General features: G+C 40.5%; 1 protein-coding gene across 1 annotated transcript; it reads left to right on the top strand.

Moving 5' to 3' along the window:
- The first annotated feature begins 15,401 nt into the window (after nucleotides 1-15,401).
- Nucleotides 15,402-17,370, top strand: EIF1 (eukaryotic translation initiation factor 1). The gene is made up of 4 exons (XM_083378380.1): nucleotides 15,402-15,634; nucleotides 16,565-16,728; nucleotides 16,816-16,917; nucleotides 17,157-17,370. The coding sequence occupies exons 1-4, from the start codon at nucleotides 15,604-15,606 to the stop codon at nucleotides 17,199-17,201; spliced, it is 342 nt and encodes a 113-aa protein (XP_083234506.1). The 5' UTR covers nucleotides 15,402-15,603; the 3' UTR covers nucleotides 17,202-17,370.
- The last annotated feature ends 6,006 nt before the right edge of the window (nucleotides 17,371-23,376 follow it).

Below are 23,376 nucleotides of genomic sequence, written 5' to 3'. Positions count from 1 at the left end.
AGTCGTAGGCATGGTTTCACCTGCAGAAGCAGTGCAAGTTGGAAGAGTGAGAGCAAAGTAAATCTTTGAGAGTCTCCTTATATAGGCAAGTTAAGGGCAAAACTAATCTTTAGCCTTCCCCTTACTGGACTGTCTGGTTGTACCTCAAGATAACATAAAGAAAAGAGTTTGGAAACCAAGCCCAAGGTCATTCATCCCTTCCCCCCCTCCTTGAGGCTAGTTTGCCGTGCCATTGCAAAATCCTCTGATTGGATCTCAATCTCAGCCACTTCATCGAAATAACACCAAACCGAAATGTTCACCATGGCCTTAATTTCCAAGCCAAATAAGCACAATGATTCAAAAGATAATAGGGGGCGGGGGGGGAATGGTCCAAAATTTGTTCTTTTAATAGGTTGGGAATGTTTCCATAAAAATGGAAGAGGTTTGGTAAGAAATCCACCGTGGTTTCATGTGAGCTCTTGTGTGGAATTGCTATGATTCAGTCACACACATTTTATGGAGGAACCACATGATACTGGCATTCATTGGTAGTACTCCCACATTTTCTCATTCCTGCTTCTACAGTTTCCTTACTAGAGGAATTTTGTATTTTTACAAAACTAATAGTTTTTACAAGTAAACATGGCCTTAATGGTGCTTTTCCAATGTTCCTAATATAGGCAAGTTTTGGTTCTTATATTATTGTGCCAGCATTTTAATCTTTCCTTTTTTTTAAAAAAAAAGAAACCCAACAGATCTTTATAGTAGTCTTAATACTATATAGTATAGTCCTAATTAGCCAATTTTGTCTCTCCCTCTCCCCCCCCATGTATATGAAATATATTGAATTAATAGCCAGGCAATATATTTTAATGCATCAAAATACTACTTATGGGATTGGTCCTTAAATGCGGCTATGCAAGCATCATCTTTAAATTCTTTGGAAAAAATCATTTACAGTTCACCCATCAGGTTAAACATTTTTGATGATCCCCCATTCCTGTTCATTTTGAAAGCATCAAAGGCACTTACAGGTTGAGAGGATTAGCCAGTGACATCACAGTTGCCCAAGGGACACCTGGTTGGGAGCTCTTTTCATGTCCCTATTAATGTGCCCACAGAAGCAGCACCTTTCTACTTATTTGCAATTACTCACTTTTGGAATGTTATGTTGGCAGAAGCTGGAGCAAATGACAGGAGCTCATCCCATTATGCAGCAGCACCCAGGGCTCAAACACAGCTTGCTGATTGTCAACCCAGCATTCTAACCTCATGAGCCACCGTGCTCTATAATTTTTGATGATTTTTTAAGAAAAACATAATTTAAGAATGTGCTAGAAATCATTTTCATTCATATTGCATAGCATATTATTCTCCAATAATGTGGAAATTCAATTTCAATTTATTGAAATTCAATATGACTATGAAAATCAATTCTAGTCAAGGGTGTCCGTAACTATAAAGAAAATCTAGTTTAATTCTGGACAGTAATGGGGTGAGTAAGGTTTAGACATGTGTCATTTTTGTTTATTACCGTAATATAATATGAGATAAATACTACAGTACCTCATTTGCAGATATTGACCAAGCAGAAAGACAGTAAATCCCAATGTGATGGGAGAGTGTAGCTTCCATTGAGCAGACTAATAACAGAATAGGGTGAAAAGACAGAGGAGAATTCATTAAAGCAAACTGCCCATGAAATCCAAATGGTATTTTGTACATATATAGATAGGTTTTTGTTTCCATTGACTCCAAAGTCTACTATACCACAGTCCCAATTTTCTGACAAGGATTAAGTTTCTAAGTTTGTTCAAGGCATTAGATGCAAGTATTTTACTCCTTAAGACTCCTACAATCAACCTACACCTTGAGATATTTTCTGTTAAATGAGTTCTAGGGATCACAATTCTCATTCAGCTATGCCAGAGGTCCTCAACCCCTGATCCGTGGACCAATACCAGGCCACAGCATACTAACAAGTGATACACACAAACAAGCAAAGTTCCACCCGCAGGATTCAGTCAGAACACAAAACCACACACCCTCTGGCCCGCAGGAAACCTCTCTCCACAGAACTGGTTCCTGGTGCCCAAAAGATTGGGGACCTCTGAGCTATGTCTATAAAACTATCAGATTTATTATCAGTTCAGCGTGCTGTATGAGGCAGATATTGTTGTTGTTGTTAGCTGCAAAGTCGTATCTGACCCATCGCAACCCCATGGACAATGTTCCTGCAGGCCTTCCTGTCCTCTACCATCTTCTGGAGTCCATTTAAGCTCACGCCTACTGCTTCAGTGACTCCATCCAGCCACCTCATTCTCTATCGTCCCTTTCTTCTATTGCCCTCAATCTTTCCCAGCATTAGGCTCTTCTCCAGTGAGTCCTTCCTTCTCATTAGGTGGCCAAAGTATTTGAGCTTCAACTTCATAATTTGGCCTTCTAAAGAACAGTCGGGGTTGATCTCCTCTAGGACTGACTAGTTTGATCGCCTTGCAGTCCAAGGGACTCGCAGGAGTCTTCTCCAGCACCATAGTTCAAAGGCCTCAATTCTTTGGCGCTCAGCCTTTCTTATGGTCCAACTTTCACTGCCATACATTGCAACTGGGAAGACCATAGCCTTGACTATACACACTTTTGTTGACAGGGTGATGTCTCTGCTTTTTAGTGTGCTGTCTAGATTTGCCATTGCTTTCCTCCCAAGGAGCAAGCGTCTTTTAATTTCTTGGCTACAGTCCCCATCTGCAGTGATCTTGGAGCCCAGGAAAATAAAATCTGTCACTACCTCCATTTCTTCCCCATCTATTTGCCAGGAATTGAGAGGGCCAGATGCCATAATCTTGGTTTTCTTAATGTTAAGTTTCAACCCAACTTTTGCACTCTCCTTCTTCACCTACAACAAGAGGCTCTTTAGTTCTTCTTAACTTTCTGCCATTAGAGTGGTATCATCTGCATATCTTAGCTTGTTAATATTTTTCCCAGCAATCTTAATTCCAACTTTTGATTCATCTAGCCCTGCCTTTCTCATGATGTGCTCTGCATATAAGTTAAATAGGCAGGGTGACAGTATACAGCCTTGCCGGACTCCTTTCCCAATTTTGAACCAATCAGTGGTTCCGTGTCCAGTTCTCACTGTTGCTTCTTGACCTGCATATTGGTTTCTCAAGAGACAAATAAGATGGTCTGGTACTCCCATCTCTTTAAGAAATTGCCACAGTTTGTTGTGATCCACACAATCAAAAGCTTTAGCATAGTCAATGAAGCAGAAGATGTTTTTCTGGAACTCCCTAGCTTTCTCCATGAATCAGCATATGTTGGCAATTTAGTCTCTAGTTCCTCTGCCTCTTTGAAATCCTGCCTGTACTTCTGGTAGTTCTCGATCCACATACTGCTGGAGTCTAGCTTGTAGGATTTTAAGCATAACTTTACTAGCATGTGAAATGAGTGCAATGGTGCGATAGTTTGAACATTCTTTGGCACTGCCTTTCTTTGGAATTGGAATGTAAACTGATCTTTTCCAATCCTGTGGCCACTGTTGAGTTTTCCAAATTTGCTGGCAAATTGAGTGTAGCACTTTTACTGCATCGTCTTTTAAGATTTTGAATAGCTCAGCTGGAATACTGTCACCTTCACTAGCTTTGTTGTTGCTCAGCTTTTCTAAGGCCCACTTCACTTCACATTCTAGCATGTCTGGCTCAAGGTCAGTGACCACCTCATCATGGTTATCAGGGACGTTAAGCTCATTCTTGTATAGTTCTTCTGTGTAATTTTGCCACCTCTTTTTTTTATTGAAAAGTTTTACAGTACATTTTTAAACAGAAAAAACTCCCTCCCCCTCCCCTCCCCCTTACCCTCCCTTACCCTCCCCTCCCCCCCCCCCCCCCGACTTCCCAGAGCTGAATACAGGGTATAAACTTTACAAACTTAAACTAAACTATTCTAACAAGCTAAAATAAAACATTAAATTCTATCGCACTTTAACTCACCTTAAACATACTAACAAATAACAAATAACTAATAATACTTCATATAAAACCAATACTTATTCAAATGCTAAATGAAACTTTTTAGTCCCATATTTATTCTGAATATATTCAATCCATCTTCTCCATTCCACAATATATCTCTGTTGCGATTGTTCTTTCAAATATGCTGAAATTTTTGCCATTTCCACCAAGTTGGAAACTTTCAAAGTCCACTCTTCTATAGTAGGCAGTTCCTCCTTCTTCCAATATTGCGCAACTAAAAGTCTTGCTGCCGTAATTAAATTCAGCATCAATTTAGTATCTATGACCATAAAATCTGTAATAATACCCAACAAAAACAACTGTGGAGAAAACCTTATCTTTTTCTTAAATATCTTCTGCATGTTCCACCAAATTTTAATCCAAAAAGCTTTAACTTTTTTACAAGTCCACCATATATGATAATACGTTGCATCCTCACAACCACACCTCCAACATTTAGGCTGGCAATTCGGATACATACTTGCTAATTTTTTAGGGTCTAAGTGCCACCTATAAAACATTTTATAAAAATTCTCTCTTAAATTTTGAGCCTGTGTGAATTTTACATTTCTGACCCAAATCTTTTCCCAAGTATCCATTGTTATAACCTCCTGAAAGTTCTGAGCCCACTTTATCATACAATCTTTAACAAGTTCCGTTTCTGAGTTAATTTCTATCAGTGCATTATATATCCTTCTCAGGGCTTTTTTTTTTCTCATAGAACGCTCAGAACGGAGTTCCAGCACCTTTTTTGGATGGAACCTTTTAGGGTAGGCAAGGCGGGTTGTATGACATGTGTGAGTTCCAGCACCTTTTTCTTTTACAAAAAAAGCACTGATCCTTCTTATATGTGCTTGACCTTGATCTCTAATTTGTTTTATCAAATTTCCATCAGTTATCGAAATACCAACTTTCTGATCTTCTTTCCATCTTGCTAATAACTGCTCATACTGAAACCAAGTTTGTACAATCTTTTCTTCTTTTAAAATATTATATGGCTTTAATTGCCATACATTCCTTTCCATCCTTAAAATTTCTTTGTATGTAATCACATCATGTTTAAATCCAACATTTATATTTTCTATTGCAGTTGGGCTTAGTTTTCTTTTTTTCCCTTGCCTTTCGCTTCCCTCCTTTCCTCAGCTATTTGCAAAGCTTCCTCAGACAGCCATTTTGCTTTCTTGCATTTCTTTTTCTTTTGGATGGTTTTAGTTGCTACCTCTTGTACAATGTTGCGAACCTCTGTCCATAGTTCTTCAGGCACTCTGTCTATCAGATCTAATTCCTTAAAACTATTTGTCACCTCTACTGTATATTCAACAGGGATATGATTTAATTCATACCTGAGTGACCTAGTGCTTTTCCCTACTTTCTTCAGTTTAAGCCTAAACTTTGCAACAAGAAGCTCATGGTCTGAGCCACAGTCAGCTCCTGGTCTTGTTTTTACTGACTGTATAGAGCTTCTCCATCTTTGGCTGTAGAGCACATAGTCAATCTGATTTCTGTGTTGACCGTCTAGTGATGTCCACGTGTAGAGCCATCTCTTGGGTAGTTGGAAAAGAGTGTTCGCTATGACCATCGTATTCTCTTGACAAAATTCTATCAGGTGCTGTAGGGCTTCATAGAACCGGTCAATTTCATCCTCTTCGACACTGTTGGTAGGGGCATAGACATGGACTACTGTGATATTGAATGTTTTGCCTTGGATTCGAACTGAGATCATTCTGTCATTTGGGGGATTGTATCCCAGTATTGCTTTTCCTATTCTTTTATTGACTATGAAGGCTACTCCATTTCTTCTGAAGGATTCTTGGCCGCAGTACTATACCTGATGGTCATCTGAATTAAATTCACCCATTCCTGTCCATTTTACTTCACTGATTCCTAAGATGTCAATGTTCAGTCTTGTCATCTCTTGTTTCATCACATCCAGCTTGCCTTGATTCATGGATCTTACATTCCAGGTTCCTATGGAGAAATTTTTTTTACAGCATCAGACTTTCTTTTCACCACCAGATACATCCACATCTGAGCGTCCTTTCAGCTTTGGCCCAGTCACTTCATTCTTTCTGGCGCTACTAGTACTAGCCCTCTGCTCTTCCCCAATAGCATGTTGGATGCCTTCCAACCTGAGGGGCTTGTCTTCCAGCGTCATATCGTTTTGCCTTTTGGTACTGTCCATAGGGTTTTCATGGCAAAGATACTGGAGTGGGTTGCCATTTCCTTCTCCAGTGGATCACTTTTTGTCAGAACTCTCTGCTATGACCTGTTCATCTTGGATGGCCCTGCATGGCATAGCTCATAGCTTCACTGAATTACGCAAGCCCCTTCGCCACGACAAGGCAGTAATCCATGAAGGGGCAGTAAGGTATATAATAATCACACATGGGGCAAAATCCATAGAGAGCTGTCTATGAGTTTCAATAAGACTTAGAATTTAGTAATACATTCATCACTCAAATGTTGGAATCTATATGAAAGTAATACCTTACAACATGTTTCAAATTGTATTTATCAAATTAGATATAAATTTTCTCCAATACTGCAAAGACATTGTTATTACCTTTTGATTTAAATTCAGTGTTTTGTGAAATTTGTCCTTAGGTATGCTTGTTTTAAAAATTAGAATGAAAAAGGGGTATGTGGATATTCCAGTAAGTAATCATAGTGGATTAATGCAACAGGGGAAATTTCTAGAAACAACAGCAGAAGAATGTGAAATCTTCAAATGCCTGGGATTTTCCATGGCTTTATCCCCTACAAATTATATTTTACAAGCAAAAGAACTGAGATGGAAAATCCCTAGTAATACATTAATAGTTTCGACAAGAGATTCCAACTAAATCTCTGAAAATACATTAAGCTTACAATGAAATATAAGACATTGGTCAATACAACAATCAACATCTGAGGCTTACAGACCAAAAGCAAGGTAGTAAATTGCACTGAGATTTAGTGACTCAAAACTTAGCTGCTATTATACTGTGTCATACATACTACTGCTTTCCACATTATTTCTGGCATTCTTTAAGATAGATGTGTGGGAAGGAAAATAGCTGCCCTACATTGTGATGTGCCATGTGTCAGAAAGGCAGTTAAATTATGGCTGAACCTCTGGGGGGGGGGAAATTAGGCTGTACATGTGAAGTGGAAACTGGATAAGGAATAGCAACAGCAGCTTAAAGTGAAAGAGCCACGGAAGAAAGAACCTCTCAAAGATCTTGGGCAGAAATAAACGTATTGTCACTAAGAAAGTGGGCATACATGGGAGCCAGAAAAAAACTTAGCTATCTGGGCCTTGAATTTTTTTTGTACAGGAGCCTCATTCATTCCTGGTCTGCTACCCTTTAAAACAGACAGCTACAGAGACAACTAAGGCTTTTCTGGCTTAGAGAATATACTCTCTCCCTCCTCCCAGCCCACATAAAAAGCAAAGGTATGCACGATGAAAAACTCTTTGAGAACTGATTATTTGCAATTTCATAGTATTGCCAGCTTTAATTTTGGAATTTTATTTTTTGTGTACAGACTAAATAGGAGTAGAATGGGAGAGGAAGGAGAAAGATATGAGAAGCCGACAGTAAGAATCCATTTCAAATAATAGAAGGGATGTTTCTATTTGTTGAATAGGATTGGTAATCCTTTTATAATGAGAACAATTCAAATTAATATCATAATTTGATGGCATCACACCTTCCTTGTTCTCTTGATCTCTTGCAATTTTGCCTTATTCCATTACTTCTCGGTTTATAGTATCATGTACAATGATAAAGGCCAATGGTGTTTAAATAGCTGCCTGGTTGACAAACATTCTGTGTGCAGATTTATAATACAAGATGATCCAGGAAATCATGTCTATAAATTTATGCCTTTTAAAAATGTAAATGATGAACCGAATTCCTGGTGACCCTATGAATATATAAATGCTTTATTAATATTTAAATGTATGTTGCCTGACTCTTAGCAACTCTGGGTGACAGTGTAGTTTTTTTTTTTGGCATCACTATAGAAGTTGGAATTGTTTTGCTTTGGGGTTTCTGTTTTTGTTTTTCTTTGCCAAGTCAGTGTTGACTCCTAGTAATTGCGGGACTAGATCCTGCAGTTTTCTTTTTGGAAGAGGATTGCCATTGCTTTCTTCCTAGGACTGAGAGAAAGTAGCTAGGCCAAAGTTGCCCAACTGGTTTTGTGTTTAAGGCAGGAATAAAACGCATGGTCCCTTCGGTTCCAGACTGATGTTGTAACTACTGCACCAAATTGGCTTTCATGGAAGTAACATATCACTGCATTTTTCGGGAATTTTTTTAATATCCCAATCTGGGCTAAAGTATCACCATGATATTCCCTGGTGGTCTCTTGTTCAATGTTTAAATTTGACTTGACAATTTAAAAAAACAAAAAACCAAAAAAGCCAGCCAGATGCTGCCATGTGCCAAGACTTGTTAAGTCCACATTAAAAAGTCTTGAAAAAGAAAACATCCAACAGGCGAGGATTAGCAGATCTGCCAAAGACAAAATACAGGCTGTATTTATATGACTTCCTGATTGTGTGAATTCACAATTTTAATCTAGCCCGGTAACTTGGCTTTATAAAAACTATTTCCCGTTCAAACGCCTAACAGCCCATGGATAAAAGCTGTTCTTCAGCCTGTTGGTACAGCTGGCTATATTCCTGTATCTCCTACCCAATGGTAGGAGAGTAAAAAGGTACCGTCCAGGGTGTGAGTCATCCCTGAGAATTTTCCTCACTCTTCCAAGGCAGCGAGCCCTGGCGATGTCATCCAGTGGTGTCAGGGGACAGCCCACAATGTCTTGTGCCATGCTCACCACCCTCTGTAATGCTTTCCTATCCGTGGCTGTCAGACCAGCATACCAAACCACAATATGAGAGGACGCTCTCTATAGTAGACCAGTTAAAGAGGGTCATTAGCCGTTTTTCTACCCTGTTCTTCCGCAAGACCCTGAGAAAGTGAAGTCTCTCTTGGGCTTTTCTGGCCACCTGGGTTGTATTAACTTTCCAGGTAAGATCTTCACAGAGGTAGACTCCCAGAAATTTAAAGGAGGAAACTCTCCACACAGTCCCCCCCCCGATGTAAAGTGGGGCAGGTTCCTCCTTTTTCCTCCGGAAGTCTAGCACCATCTCTTTCATCTTGCCGATGTTCAGGTGTAAGTTGTTGTTGCATCACCATATGGATAGTTTTTGTACCTCCCCCCTGTATGCTCTCTCATCCCCACCTGTAATAAGACCCACTACGATAGTATCATCTGAGAACTTAATTATCGCAGTAGATGGGTCGGATGATACACAGTCATATGTGTACAATGAGTACAGGTAGGGGCTAAGCATGCAGCCCTGTAGCAAGCTGGTGCAAAGCTTCAGGGAGGTGGATAAAGCAGACCCGAGCCTCACTGTTTGTAACCAGTCCCTGAGAAAGTCTTGAATCCAATCGCAGATGGAGGGGGAAAATTTCAAGTCAGTCAGCTACAACATTACTACAACATTACTCAGTTACTTGAAGTTGTACAGCATCTAGAAGGCATTAAGCTGAAGAAAGATTCCTTATCTACTATACCCAGCTTTAATACAATTGTTATATAGACTGTGGCTAGATAGTATAACATTTTAATTTGTTTACATGTTATGAATAGTATTTAGAATAGAATAGAATAGAATAGAATAGAATAGAATAGAATAGAATAGAATAGAATAGAATAGAATAGAATAGAATAGAATAGAATAGAACAGAACAGAACAGAACAGAACAGAACAGAATAGAAGCTGGAAGCGACCTTGGAGGTCTTCTAGTCCAGCCACTGCTGCCTCACCTCCACCTGCAGGCCTCCCAGTCTTCCACTGCTGCCTTGCCTTCATCTGCAAGCTTCCCGGTTTGCCACTGCTGCCTTGCCTCTGCCTGCAGGCCCCCCGGTCCACAGAAAAGAACACTATCTCCTGCAGGCCTCCGGTTAGCCACTGCTGCCTCACTGCCACCTGCAGGCCTCCCGCTCACTGCTGCTCCATCTCCGCCACCTACAGGCCTCCCATTCCACCACTGCTGCTGCCTGCCACCTCTGTGCTGCCCCAGCCGCCTCATCAGTCCGTTGCTTCGCATTGCTGCTGGCTCCCTTCCTTTTCGCTTCCCCCAGCTGTCTCACTGGTCCTCTGCTTCACGCTGCAGTCAGCTGCCACCTCTCCACCTTTTGAGCTGCCAGTGCATCACGTGGCTATGCCGGTCTCTGTTTCGTTGTGCTGGGTTGGGCTGCAGGGCCACAGGGCCTTTTCAGGTAGGCCTCCGTTGGTCTAGCAGTCCTCCAGTGTCCCCTTTATTTTCCTGTGTGGCCGTTCTGTTGGGTGGGGGTTCAGGTTCGCTGCCTTTTTTCCCCCAGCATTGAGCTGGGGTGTTTTCCTCCTTGCCTCAATTTCTTCTTTTCCTTTATCCTTTCTATCTTCCTTATTTAACTTTCTGCTTCTTTTTCCTTCCATTTTCCCCCATCTCCTAGTTTGGTTACTTCTCTCCCTGTGATCTGATGCTGCTTCTTACACTGCCGCCCTAAATGCCCTACATGGCATGGGCCCGGATTATCTAAGGGAGCACCTGCTGCCAGCATCAATTTCCCATCGTCCTGTGCGCTCCCACAGGGAGGGCCTCCTCAGGGTACCGTCGGTCAAGGATTGCCGACGGGCGATCCACAGGGGGAGGGCGTTCTCTGTGGGCACACCTGCCCTATGAAATCAACTGCCAACGGAACTCCGGGCTGCCCCCGACCTTCGTTCATTTCGCCGGGACCTAAAAACCTGGCTCTATCTGGTCTGGACTGAGGGGTTTAATGTTTTTAAATTGTGATTTAATTTTTGTGGCTAGACTTTTTAATTTATTTTAATTTTATATTGGATTGTTTTTAAATTTTGCCTTGTAAACCGCCCTGAGTCCTTTGGGAATAGGGCGGTATATAAACCGAATAAATAAATAAATAAATCTTGGATAATGTATATAATTTAATCTCAAGAGCCTAGCTGAATCTTGAGAATTTTAACTAGGAAGGTCTCTGCTATGTTGAAAACTGATTTTAACCAGTTGCTGATATGATACTCTAGAAACAACCCCTAGGAACTAGTAGCCATAAAAGATAATTTTTTTTTCTTTCCTGCACTTTACTAAAAAAAATTTAATTCATCCAGTGCGTGCAATGAGCAAGTAGAGAATGTCAAGCACATTTCATTCACATGCTCACATATAGTCTTCGACATAAAACTCCATCCGGGATCAATTTTACAACTGTTTTTACTGCAGTCATAAAGCAAATTATGTAATCTTAAATTTGAATCCATTCATCCAAATGGGCATTACAACTCAATGACCACAACCCTCACAAATTGTGGTTACGTGACCACAGGACATTGCAACCAACTGCTAAGTGCCCAAAACGACCATAGGAGAAACATTTGCTGATGATCAGAAATGCTTTACAGACCATAAAACACTCTTTCTGAGGTCATTGTAATTCTGAACTACTGTTAAACAACCATGTGAGAACTGCCATACTTCTTTGCATTATTTTATTTCAAGCAGCAAAAACTATCACCTATCTAAATCTATTCTAAACAGAAAGAGTTAATTCATCCTTACACTTTAACCTACAAAGACTAACTAAGCTACATTCTTCTGGAAAAAAAACTAAATAAAAGGTCAGTCAATTGTTCTGTCTAATGACTTGTTGTGCACCCGCCACGCTATACAAAATAAGAATCAAGTTTTAGCAAGTTTGCATTCATTGTGCTGTGATAGATGGTATTTTGCAAAATAATGCCCAGATGTCTCTGTTCTTTGCTCTGTCAAGCAACCCCAGAATCAAACCCAATATAAGAAAAATTACAGTGGCACTTGGAGCAAATCATGATTAGTTTAAAATAATGCATGTCCAATGACTTCATCAAATGAATGCCCCAACCATATACTTATGTTATGATGCCCAATGCAAGCACCTAGGACACTTTATTTGTATGATTATCTCATAACAGGCATGTCCCCTTTTCTCTTTATTCCATAGAAGACAGCAATTGTCTGTAGGAAACAAGTTGTGAAGTTTAAGCAGTAGCCATTCTAAACTACAATACACATGGAAGTAGAATATACGTAAAACACAGCATGGCTAACATGGATCATGCCAGGTGAGGCACTCCCAGACCACAATGGAAAGCCTACTTAATAATTTTGAGCAAATGATTCAATTTTTTGAATGATTTACACATTTTTCAGAAACTTAAAATTTCATCCCAGGGATAAAGTGCAGTGTGTAAACATGTGATGGTATCTCCAGATGTGATGGTGTCTGATTCAGAGACAGAACACCCGTTCAGAACAATTGCATGGAAGTCAGTTCAGGAATTCTAAGTTCCCACAGAGATAAAAGCAGCAAATTGTTTAGGAATGAGAACACATTATATACTCTTTGAAATTTAATTTGAAGTGAGTAACATTATTAGTCATAAAAATATGTTGTGGTACTATACTTTGTTATTTCTGGCCTTACATTGCATCATTCCATCCACTACTTATTATTGACCAAGATGGTATTTATTTGAGAACAAAGTATGCATCTGTTATTTTCAACTGCTTAGAAAATGTCCTTGTGATTAGGTTAAAAGAACCATCCAATGTGTTCATATTTCAGGTATTTGCCCTCTGGGTGGATCATCATTGGGTTGCATACATTGATACTTACTTATCAAACTTGTATGCTGCCCATCTCACCAAAGGTGATTCTGGGTAGCTTACAGACATTAAATAAAATGTACTATAAAACATTAAAACAATAAATAAAGAATTTAAATTTAAAATTCAATTAAAATAAAATTAAGGATGGAGAGAGAGGAAGCAAAGATGACACAGAAAGGAAGTGAGGTGTTATCTACTCCATTAGCTACCTCCAAAAGCCAAGCCCAGACTGACACTGCAAGCTAGTTGGCACAGTCATGTCTTCAAGGCTTTTTGTTAGACAAAAAGGATGGGAGAGGACATTTCAGAGAGTAGAAGCCACAGCAAAAAAAAAGCTATTCTGGATCCCTCCAGCCAAATATCTTTGGCTGATGGAGTGTGCAGCATGCCTCTTCTGCTGGCGTGCATGGGGTAAACTAATCCCATCAGTTGAGCCAGTTTCTCAGATAGGCTGAACCTATGCCACAGAGAGGGGACGTGGTGGCTCAGTGGGTTAGGACGCTGAGCTTGTCAATCAGAAGGTCGGCAGTTTGGCGGGTCGAATCCCGAGTGCCGCGTAGCAGAGTGAGCACCTGTTACTCATCCCAGCTTCTGCCAACCTAGCAGTTCGAAAGCACGTAAAAATGCAAGTAGAAAAATAGGGACCACTACGGTGGAAAGATAACAGCGTTCTGTGCACCTTTGGCGTCTAGTCATGCCGGCCACATGACCATGGAGACGTCCTCAGACAAGCGCTGGCTCTTCGGCTTTGAAACGGAGATGAGCACCGGCCCCTAGAGTCGGAAACGACTAGCACACATGTGTGGGGGAACCTTTACCTTTACCTATGCCACAGAGGGCTTTAAAAGAGATAACCAACACACTGAATTGGACTCCGAAGCAAATTGGTAGCCAGTGCAGCTCACGGAACAGTGATGTAACATGAGCCAGGAGCCCCAAGAACTGCACTAGCTGAAGCTTTCAGATACTCTTCAAAGGGTAGCCACACATAGAATGCATTGCAGTAGTCCAAATGTGAGATAACCAGGGCTAGAGTGACTGAGCCCAGCGACTCTGAATCCAAAAAAGGGAACTGGCATACAACATGAAGTTGGGCAAAGGCTCACCTTGCCACAACTGCCACCTGCCCATAAGCAAGAATCACACATCCAAGAGAACTTCCAGATAACACATCAGGGCTGTCTGGGGAAGTGTAACTCCATCTAGATCTAAAGATGATAATCCCAGAACCAGAAGACACCCAAAGACATGGTTACCAAGGTTCAGCCAAAGTCTGCTGTCCCTCAACCAGACCCTCACAGCCTGCAAGTGCTGCAAGAGGGCAAACGACAGCATCTCTCGGATCACCCGATATAGAAATGTATTTGAGTATCATCAACATTTAGATGCTACCTCATCCCATGGTAACAAATGAAAGGAATGGGGAAAGTACTGAGCTCTGTAGCACACCACGAAGGAGGCTGTGGACTGGACCTTTGACTTGATATCAACACCAATTGGGACCAGGCTTGAAGAAAGGAGCCAACCAGCACAAGACAGTGCCACCCAGCCCCAAACTCTGTAGCCCAAAAAGATACCACAGTCAATGGTATCAAAAGCCATTGGGAGAGGTCAAAGAGAGCAAGGATGGATGCTCTATCCCTACTGCATTGTTGTGACCAGTGCTTTTTTTGTAAATGAAAAAGGTGCAGGAACTCACACGTCATACAACCCGCGTTGCCTACCCTACAAGGTTCCATCCAAAAAAGGTGCCGGAACTCCATTCTAGGCATTCTATGACAAAAAAAGCCCTGGTTGTGACAGAGACTATCCAAGTGCAACTGATACTGCTCCTGTTCTCTGAAGCTGCCAATATTACAAGTGCAATCAGTATAATACACCAAAGTTAAAGGCTACACTGAAATCTTCCATAAATAACCGAAAGGGGCTATTTAAACTACTCTTCAGTTTTCTCCACAAGAGGCACCACAGGAAAATTTTAATATATTTTGAAAATACAGTTCAATTATAACAATTCAAGAGATAATTTACTGCTGTATTTAACGTTTTCATTGAAAGGCTGAGAACTGTTGCTACAATTCCCACTTCCGGGTTTCAAAGCAGGCTTGACTCAAAACGCCAAAATACATTGTTGGTTGAACAAAATGGGTTTTACTTCATACTACATTTTGTTCAAGTATTCCCCCAAAAAACGGACAAGAAATTTTGTATCTGTGTGCATACTAAATACATGTTCTTTGATAAATTATTACGTATTTAACTTTGGGGAGGATGTCGAGACCCCACTACTTTTCATTTTAGAAATAAAACATTTGTTAACGTAATTAATCCATATGGAAAACACCCAGGAAGGGCGGCATTAAATCTACCTAATGCGCATGCCCCGATTATTCGCTTTCCTTTGTGGAAGCGTTTGAACTGCCCCTCCCATCTCTTGAAAATGGTGCAGACTCCCCATGTCCGCTGCAACGTACACGGCCGTTTCCCCTCCCTCCGCGCTTTTCAGCCAATCCCCTCCAACATCCGTGGCGTCACAAGGAAAGCCAGTTATGTCCAGTTTGCGCTCGGCTGCATCATAAAATGCGGAAGCTGGGGAAGGGAGGAGCTGAGCTTGACGGACCTACACCCGCAACCCAACCTCTCCCATCCCCCCCTCAATTTTTCCTTTTTCTAGCCAATCCTTGCGCCCGCCTCCCGATGCGCGTTGACGTCATAAACCCGTAACTGCTATATAACCCGTTGGACGTTTTAAACCCGCCCTTCCTGCTGCCTTTTCCTTTTTTAGGCGTTTTGGAGAGGCTAAGGAGCCGCCGTCGCTGTTGTTGTTACCGCGCCCCGCCTTTTGCTGTCGCCGCTGCTGTTGTTGCTTCCGACCCGGGGAAAAGGGAAGCGAAGCGCGTCGTATGTCCGCTATCCAGAACCTCCACTCCTTCGGTGAGGGGGCTCCGGGAATGGCGGGAAGCGACCGGGGAGTGGCGGACTGCGGGGGGGGGGGGGAAATGGACAGTGGGGAAGGCCGCGTCAGGCGAGAGGTGGAATTTGCTTGGGCAGCGAGGGGGAAGGTCGTCGGAGAACTCGGGGAGGGGGGGGAACAACTGACCCAGAGCTAGGGGGGGGGAGTCGGAAGGCGGGGAGCTGCGGCGGGAGGCGGAGTTTGGACATGGGGGGGCGGCGGGGGGGGAAGGAGAAGACCTGACAGGAGTCGTTGTTTCGGGGGTGGGGGGGGGGCGAGGAGCAGTTCGGCGGGGGGGACCGATTTCATTGGTCGAACCCAAGATAAGGAAGCCAGCGATTCCACGTTTGGCCCCCGGGGGGGGAGGGAAGAGACCTGGCGCGTCTGGCCTAGCTTGGCCTAAAATGCGCCTCCTAGAAGGGATAGGAAACGGGAACAGGCGCCCGCAAGTTGGATACTGGTAACTATTGGGATGACTGTAGGAAAACGGCATTGTTAGGGGGATCCGCCATCTTGTTGCTCCTTCTCTATCCCCCCTCTTGTTGACGCACTTGCGAATTCCTGACGGTTGCGTCACCCTGCAAGTGGGAGGGCTCACTCGGATCACGTGGTAACATGAATGTCTCCGTTTGGGTGCCTGATGTGGAAGCAGCCTTGTTTCAACATCTGCAGCCTGCTTTAATAAGGGTGAGAACAAACAAACAACAAAGTGATTTAAAAAATGGATGCCAGGGACCTTCAGGCGGTTGAACTTGAAATAAGTAGATGAAGATGCCCATTTTCATACCTTAACATTTCTCAGTCACTCACTTTAGGAGGGTGATTTGGTTTCACAACATTGATAATTCCTTAAACTGACAGGAATTGTACCTTTCTCATGTTAATACATATAACATTTCAACTTTTCCCAGACCCCTTTGCTGATGCAAGTAAGGGTGATGACTTACTTCCTGCTGGGACTGAGGACTACATCCATATAAGGATCCAGCAGAGGAACGGCAGAAAAACCCTCACCACAGTCCAAGGCATTGCCGATGATTATGATAAAAAGAAACTGGTGAAGGCCTTTAAGAAGGTATTTGTGAAATTTTTAATCCCCAGTAATGCTTTACTCTTGGTAAGTGCTTAGAAGTAACTAGTTAATATCTTTTTGTTTCTGTAGAAATTTGCCTGCAATGGTACTGTGATTGAGCATCCAGAGTATGGAGAAGTGATTCAGCTTCAAGGGGACCAACGGAAGAATATATGCCAATTCCTCATTGAGGTAAACACAGCCATTTAAAATTTATGGGTTCTATTGCTCAGTATAGTTGAATGTGCACACAATATTTTATATATTTGATTTCTGCTACTAAATTAAAACCAAAAGATTTTATTCAGTTGTAGCTGGTTTTATCTTGCTTTCAGGGTAAAATATATGCAGCTATTAATTTTACTGGTATAGGTCAATTTTTACAATACTTTTATCTAAGTCATACATTTCTTCTTTTTTTTCCTCTTCAGATTGGACTGGCTAAAGACGACCAGCTGAAAGTCCATGGGTTTTAAGTTTTGTGGGTCACCGAAGTTTCAAGGGCGATGACTTCCCTGTGATGAAAGATTCTTTGTGTCCTTCCTCATTAGTTTTAACCAAGCCAGCTTGCATAATGTAATCACATCAGGTTCCCTTTAGTCTGGACTAGTGTAACTTGGCAATGTAATAAACTGACAAGATCTGTGTCGTGTTGTGTTGCTGTCCCTCATTTAAACCAGGTCCGGTAGTGTTGGTGTCATGCCAGAAGTTTTATTTTATAGACATTGCTGATTTAGAATTTAAACATTCTGGCTGTTTTAGGGACATCTAACATTTTAAGCCACCTTTGTCACGGAAGTTGAGGCTAAATAACTACAAACTGTGAAAGATTAAGTCTCATCTACCTTTGTGTATCTGAAGGCATCTTTGTGCAAAGGTATTGGGGCTATAAATCAAAGTCTCTTCAAAATTGACAGTAAGGTGACTGAATTCAGGCAAGGTGGTGTTGGCTTAGTCTCACACTTAAAGGTGCAGTTTTTAAAGAATGTCATTGCAAAGTGCTGCTTTAGCAACTAACAGCTGTGTGAAGCAACAGATATCTCAGTTGGAATCCTGATGTTCTGTGTAATGTATTTAAACTTGTATTTAAATAAAAATGATTTTCAGAAATACTTGCCTTGCATTTTAATGAACTATTAAAAGTACTGGGTTGGTGGGTGTTTCAAAGTAAAAATGTCCTCTAAGCCAGACTCAAAATGGAAAGTGCTTCTAAAAAGAACAATTTGGTGGATAAGATCAGAAAGACATTTGCAATTCAGCTAGTCTGAATGCTACAAAATAGTGCTCTACCTAGTGTGATTTTTGTTAATCTTATAGCTGCATCGTAATACTGAAAGTATCAAAAACCAACAATCATGTACCTTTGTCTCTGACTTCTAGCAATCGCATACAGATTCTCCATTATCTATCCCCTGCTTGGTCTTTCTGGTTCTTCAATCTCAAAAAATCATGCATCATTAATCCACTAGTCTTGGTTACAATTTTATATAACAATTCCCAAATGTTAGGTATGTACTTTAAAAATGGTAATATTAAAATATTCAATACATTCCAAGTTCGATAATTGAATATTACTTTGAAAGTATCCATTTTGCTTAAATTGAAAATTTTATTACTGGAAAATTATATTTCCCAATAAAGACAAAAGCACTTTATAACCACCCCGCCCCCAAGTAAATCCAGCAAATTGCTTTTGAGAAATTCCATGCATTTTATATATGTGTGAGAGAGAGAGTGAAAAGATTCTTATGTGCAGGTAGAATAGTTGGTAAGTAAAAAAAATTAAAGAATTCTGACAGTCCTGCAACTCTTAACAATGTGAAACAGTTCATCATAGGGCAAAACTTTTGAACCAAGCTCCCTTAAACTTTCAGAATGCGTCCAAAATTCAGGATTCTTAAATTGAAATTTGGCAGATTTTGTAAAGCATTTTGTGATATAAACCAGGCGCAAAACATTTCCTGTGGTCAACTGATGTTTTGAGTGCTACACAATTCACCATGGACTACTTTCAATACAGATACATCTCAGTATCTTCAAGTACATTAGAAGCTCTGCCATTGTTGAAAGCATTGGGGGAAAATGACCCAGTGAATCGTAGGTTGCCTAGTTGGAATTATTAGGTATTAATTTCTAAACACATTTTAAGAAAACATAATTTATGTTAAATTGCCCAAAGAGATAACGCATTCGCTTGTGATCATTTTTCATCCTAATCCTTGTTATAGAAAGGAAAGATTTAAAAATGATAATATGGCTGCCATGAAACTAGCAAAGCATTTGACAGCAGAAATTAAAAACATTTTCTTCATTTCTCAATAAAGATGGGCATAGACATAGACCAAGTGTTTTGTTTCTTTAATGTGGGGGCCTAACCTAGAATTCTTTGAGCTAATGGGATAAAATGGCCCTCCAAACAGCACAATTAACACAGGGACCAGTGAATTGTACTTTCCTATGTATATTTTCCAGGTTATTCTAATCAGATATGCAATGCATTTGCACATCACAAATTTTGGACAGAGGTGATGGTGAACTACCATAAGGAAATATTTGACAGGCTGTAATCTGGAAAGGTTGGTAATGCAGCTGTAAAAGGGCTGAAAATTGATTTGGCTGCCAAGTATATTTATTGCATCTACCTCTGGCTTTTCAACAGACTTTCAATAACTGATTGCTTGTTAATACTTTTCTAAAGAAGAAAAGCTTTTCTCATTAAGGCTTTTCTCATCTATTGGTGTTTGCATTGATGTCATCTTTTGTTTCTATTAGCAAACCAATGGGATTTTTATATCTTAGCAACCAACTATGCTTTCCATTATAAATCAACCTGTTTGTCTAATGGACGGATGAAGTTACTTTTATTCCAATTTTATTAACTGTAATACTACAATTTTTCAACTCCAGCCAACAATTGTGTGCCTTAATCACTGGGATGATGTAGCTGTGATGTGGCCATTTTATATGAGTCAGCAAGATTAAATATATATTGTTAGAGTGTTATGATTTGAGAGATAAGGATAATCCATACCAAGAAGGGAGAAACTGCATGCAGAGGTAATTTTGTGTTTAGAATTTTTCTCTTTAAATTGTTAAAAGAAAAAAGAAACTTGACTTCATCTTTAAACTATTTCTCAAACAGTTTCTACTACAGGTAGTCCTTGACTTACAATCACAACTGAGCACAAAAATTCTGTTGCTAAGTGATACATTTGTGAAGTGAGTTTTGCCCCATTTTGTGACCTTAGTTGCCACTGTTGTTAAGTGAATCACTACAGTTGTTAAGTTAGTAACATGATAGTTAAATGAATCTGGCTTCCCCAATGACTCCTTGTCAGAAGGTGATCTCATGACCCCTAGACACTGGAACCATCATACATATGAATGGCCACGCATCTGAATTTGGATCACATGACCATTGGGAGTGCAACGATAGTGTGAAAAAGGTAATACATCACTTATTCCGGTGCCATTGAAACTTTGAACAGTCACTAAACCAACTGTTGTAAGTAGAGGACTACTTGTAATTCTGTATTGTTTACAATTGCATATCATTCTTAACAACAGTTGAGAATGATATGCAATTGGAAACAATACAGAATTGTTTTGTTTGTTGTTTTCCCTGAATTTTGGGAGTTACTACTGTAGGAAGACAGAACATACACACACCACGAGAAAGAAATATTTTGGGGAATATTAAAAAAGGCAGAATATCATATTTCCCCAAAGGAATAATGGAGAAAATCTTAGGAAGGAAAAAAAAACCAAGTCTCTCTGCCCCACGCAGAAACTATTTTTTTATTTTTTTATTTTAATTCCATTTATATCCCGCCCTTCTCCGAAGACTCAGGGCGGCTTACAAGCTTAGCAGTAGCCTTCATTCTATGTATATGCCTGCTTATTAGGGCTTTCACACACACCACAGCGGCATTATTACAAAGTCAGCTTAATTGCCCCCAACAATCTGGGTCCTCATTTTACCTACCTCGGAAGGATGGAAGGCTGAGTCAACCTTGAGTCAACCTTGAAACTAGCTCTGTAGAAATGCAGATTTGATTATCCTTTCAGAATGTCTGGAGCTAGGAAGCTTGGAGCTGATGAGATTAGAAAGACAAAGATCCCCTAAAACCTCACCCAAAAATCCAACGCAGGACATAGCCATCAGCCACAGCATTAGGGAAACAGGACCTTTAGGACATAATAGGATTAACCCACCATCATCAGAATACAAAAAGGGCACACTGAACCTCAGGTCAAAGTTCATGCCACAGGAACAGCTCCAAACACAAAAGCCCAAGAAGGTATAAAAACCCACCACTCCCAGATCCATGTGGTCAGCTACCCCAGAGCCACATACTGTTGTGGTTCTGTTCTTCAATAAACAAGAATCTTCTTTCAAAAGCAGCCTCCATTTTATTTATTCCCAGCTTGGACTGGATCCTGATGATGATTTTTCTTTCAACACTACAAAACAATATTCTTGCAAGAGTGAAAGATCCCTGAAAGCAGGGTGAGTTTTTCCAGACAGCAGCTACAAAATTAATGCTGCTTCCTTCCATCCTTCCATTATGGTCTTAAATTCAGAGAAATTCCCTGCATTCAGAACCTAGACCGGAAGCACATGTGACTGTTTCACAAAGCAAAAACAAAAATTCATAGAGTTTAAACTTTTAGGCTGTAATCTGTACTCCAAAAAGTGTCATGTTAAAATATCATTTTATTTATTTTTTATTTACAGAAATAGCATAATGTTTCCCAATTTATGGGTGGTGTATATTAAAATAATTTAAAATCTGGCTGTCACTGCTCCATCCTAAAATGTTAAACTTAAAAGGATTGTACATTTTAGGATTAATATTGGCATTTCTGCTCCCTACCCTGTTCTTAGGTGTTAAGGGATGTAACATCACATATCTCAGTTGCCCAGGGATGCCGTTGATCCTGAATAATTAAAACATTATTTAATGATGATGATAATGATAACTTTATTGTCACTTTGAATGTACACCAATCGGCATACATCAAAATGAAATTTCGTTGCATACAGCTCTCAAAGGGTCACCACATCCAATATATACTTCTTGTTCGTGGCCCGTTCAAATTTCACATTGTCCATTTTAGTCTCTAGGGAGTGAACGATGGCACACAGGACAGATGGAAATGGGGCTCCATGTGGATTAGCCCTCAAATTCGCTTGTATTCTGACAACCTCGCCTTCTTTCCTTTTTCTGATCCTGACTCTTCCACCTTTTCCTTAAAGAGGCCTTGCTTCTTTTCGCCCCTGGAGCACGCTGCCGCCGCTACCAACTCCTCCAAAAGCCTCTCTCTCTTCCTCTGGGCCTGCCGACAGCCTCATCCAGTTCCTTTGCTCCATAAGCTCCAGGTCCTCTCCTCCTCTGCCTCCTCTGGAAACAGCCCTGATTTGCAATACAATCCATCACTGGGCCAGCAGTCAGATCTTGCTGCTGGTAGAACAGTATCAGTACAGCAACAGCATAGGGGCAGCATAGATTTTGGAAGCAAAAAAAAAAGATTTTGGTACCTATTCCAACTAATTAATTTTATTTAAAAGCTTTCATGGGCTTCAACTCATTTTGTTTTTAAAGTGCATTGAAGCACCTACAACACAGATGTAGTGCAGATGACATCATTGCAATGCCATTGTTTGAACACAAGAGGGTGCCTAGTGCTCTGGGCTTATCTTCTCACCTTTCTGAATACTGTAGGAAATCTGGGACACTTTATAGCAATGTCTATGGAGATTCTCAATCATCCAGGTCATTGTTGTCCCAAAGGTGCTTTTCTAAAAAGTAACTGGATTTCCTTGTTTTTTTTCCCTTGAAAACATTTCACTTCTTATCCAAGAAGCTTCTTCAATTCATTGGATGAGAAGTGAAATATTTTCAAAGAAAAAAACCAAGATAGGCCAGCTGCCTTTTGAAAGGCGCCTTTGGGACACTTTATAGCAGGGGTGTCAAACTGCCAGCCCACGGGCCGGTTTCATCATACCAAAGCCGTGTTGAATGCAAAAAGAGTCGTGATACGTCACGACACATCACATGATGTGGTGAGTTTGACACCCGTGCTTTATAGCAACGTTTCTTAAACTTGGCAATTGTCTGAGGAATTCTGGGACTTGGAGTTCACATGTGCCAAATTTGGGGAACACTACTTTACAATTTTAGAATCAGTGTTTCTTATAATTCCTCAAGTCAAAATTAATTTAATGTAGGAAAGAGTTTCTCTGAAAACTCAAAAGGAATCTCTTAGCACCTTTGCAACTAATATATTTTAATTAAAGGCATAAGCTTTCATGAATTGCTCTTCATCAAATCCCATTGAGCTGAACTTTGCCCTTCATGTTATGGACATTGTAAAAAAAAGAATTGTGCTAGTCAGTAGTCACACAACATAAATAATTCAATAACATCTTTTCAAATAATATTTTTTTAAAAAAAACCTATACAGCAAGGTTTTATAAACTGCAGTGAGTTGCAGAAATGTACAACTGAAAGAAATAACAAAGAAAAATAAATAAATGAATACTATAGAACCAAATGAGAAGAAATAGGCTATAAAATAATTAGACCACAAAAGGTTTTATCTACTCCATCAGATTAAAAAGACACAAAGTTTAACAACACCCACAGT

The sequence above is a fragment of the Vipera ursinii genome (genome assembly GCF_947247035.1).
Source record: "Vipera ursinii genome assembly, chromosome: Z".
Taxonomy (NCBI): domain Eukaryota; kingdom Metazoa; phylum Chordata; class Lepidosauria; order Squamata; family Viperidae; genus Vipera; species Vipera ursinii.
The sequence above is the reverse complement of the archived record's forward strand: the minus strand, read 5'-3'. Positions and strand labels throughout refer to the sequence as shown.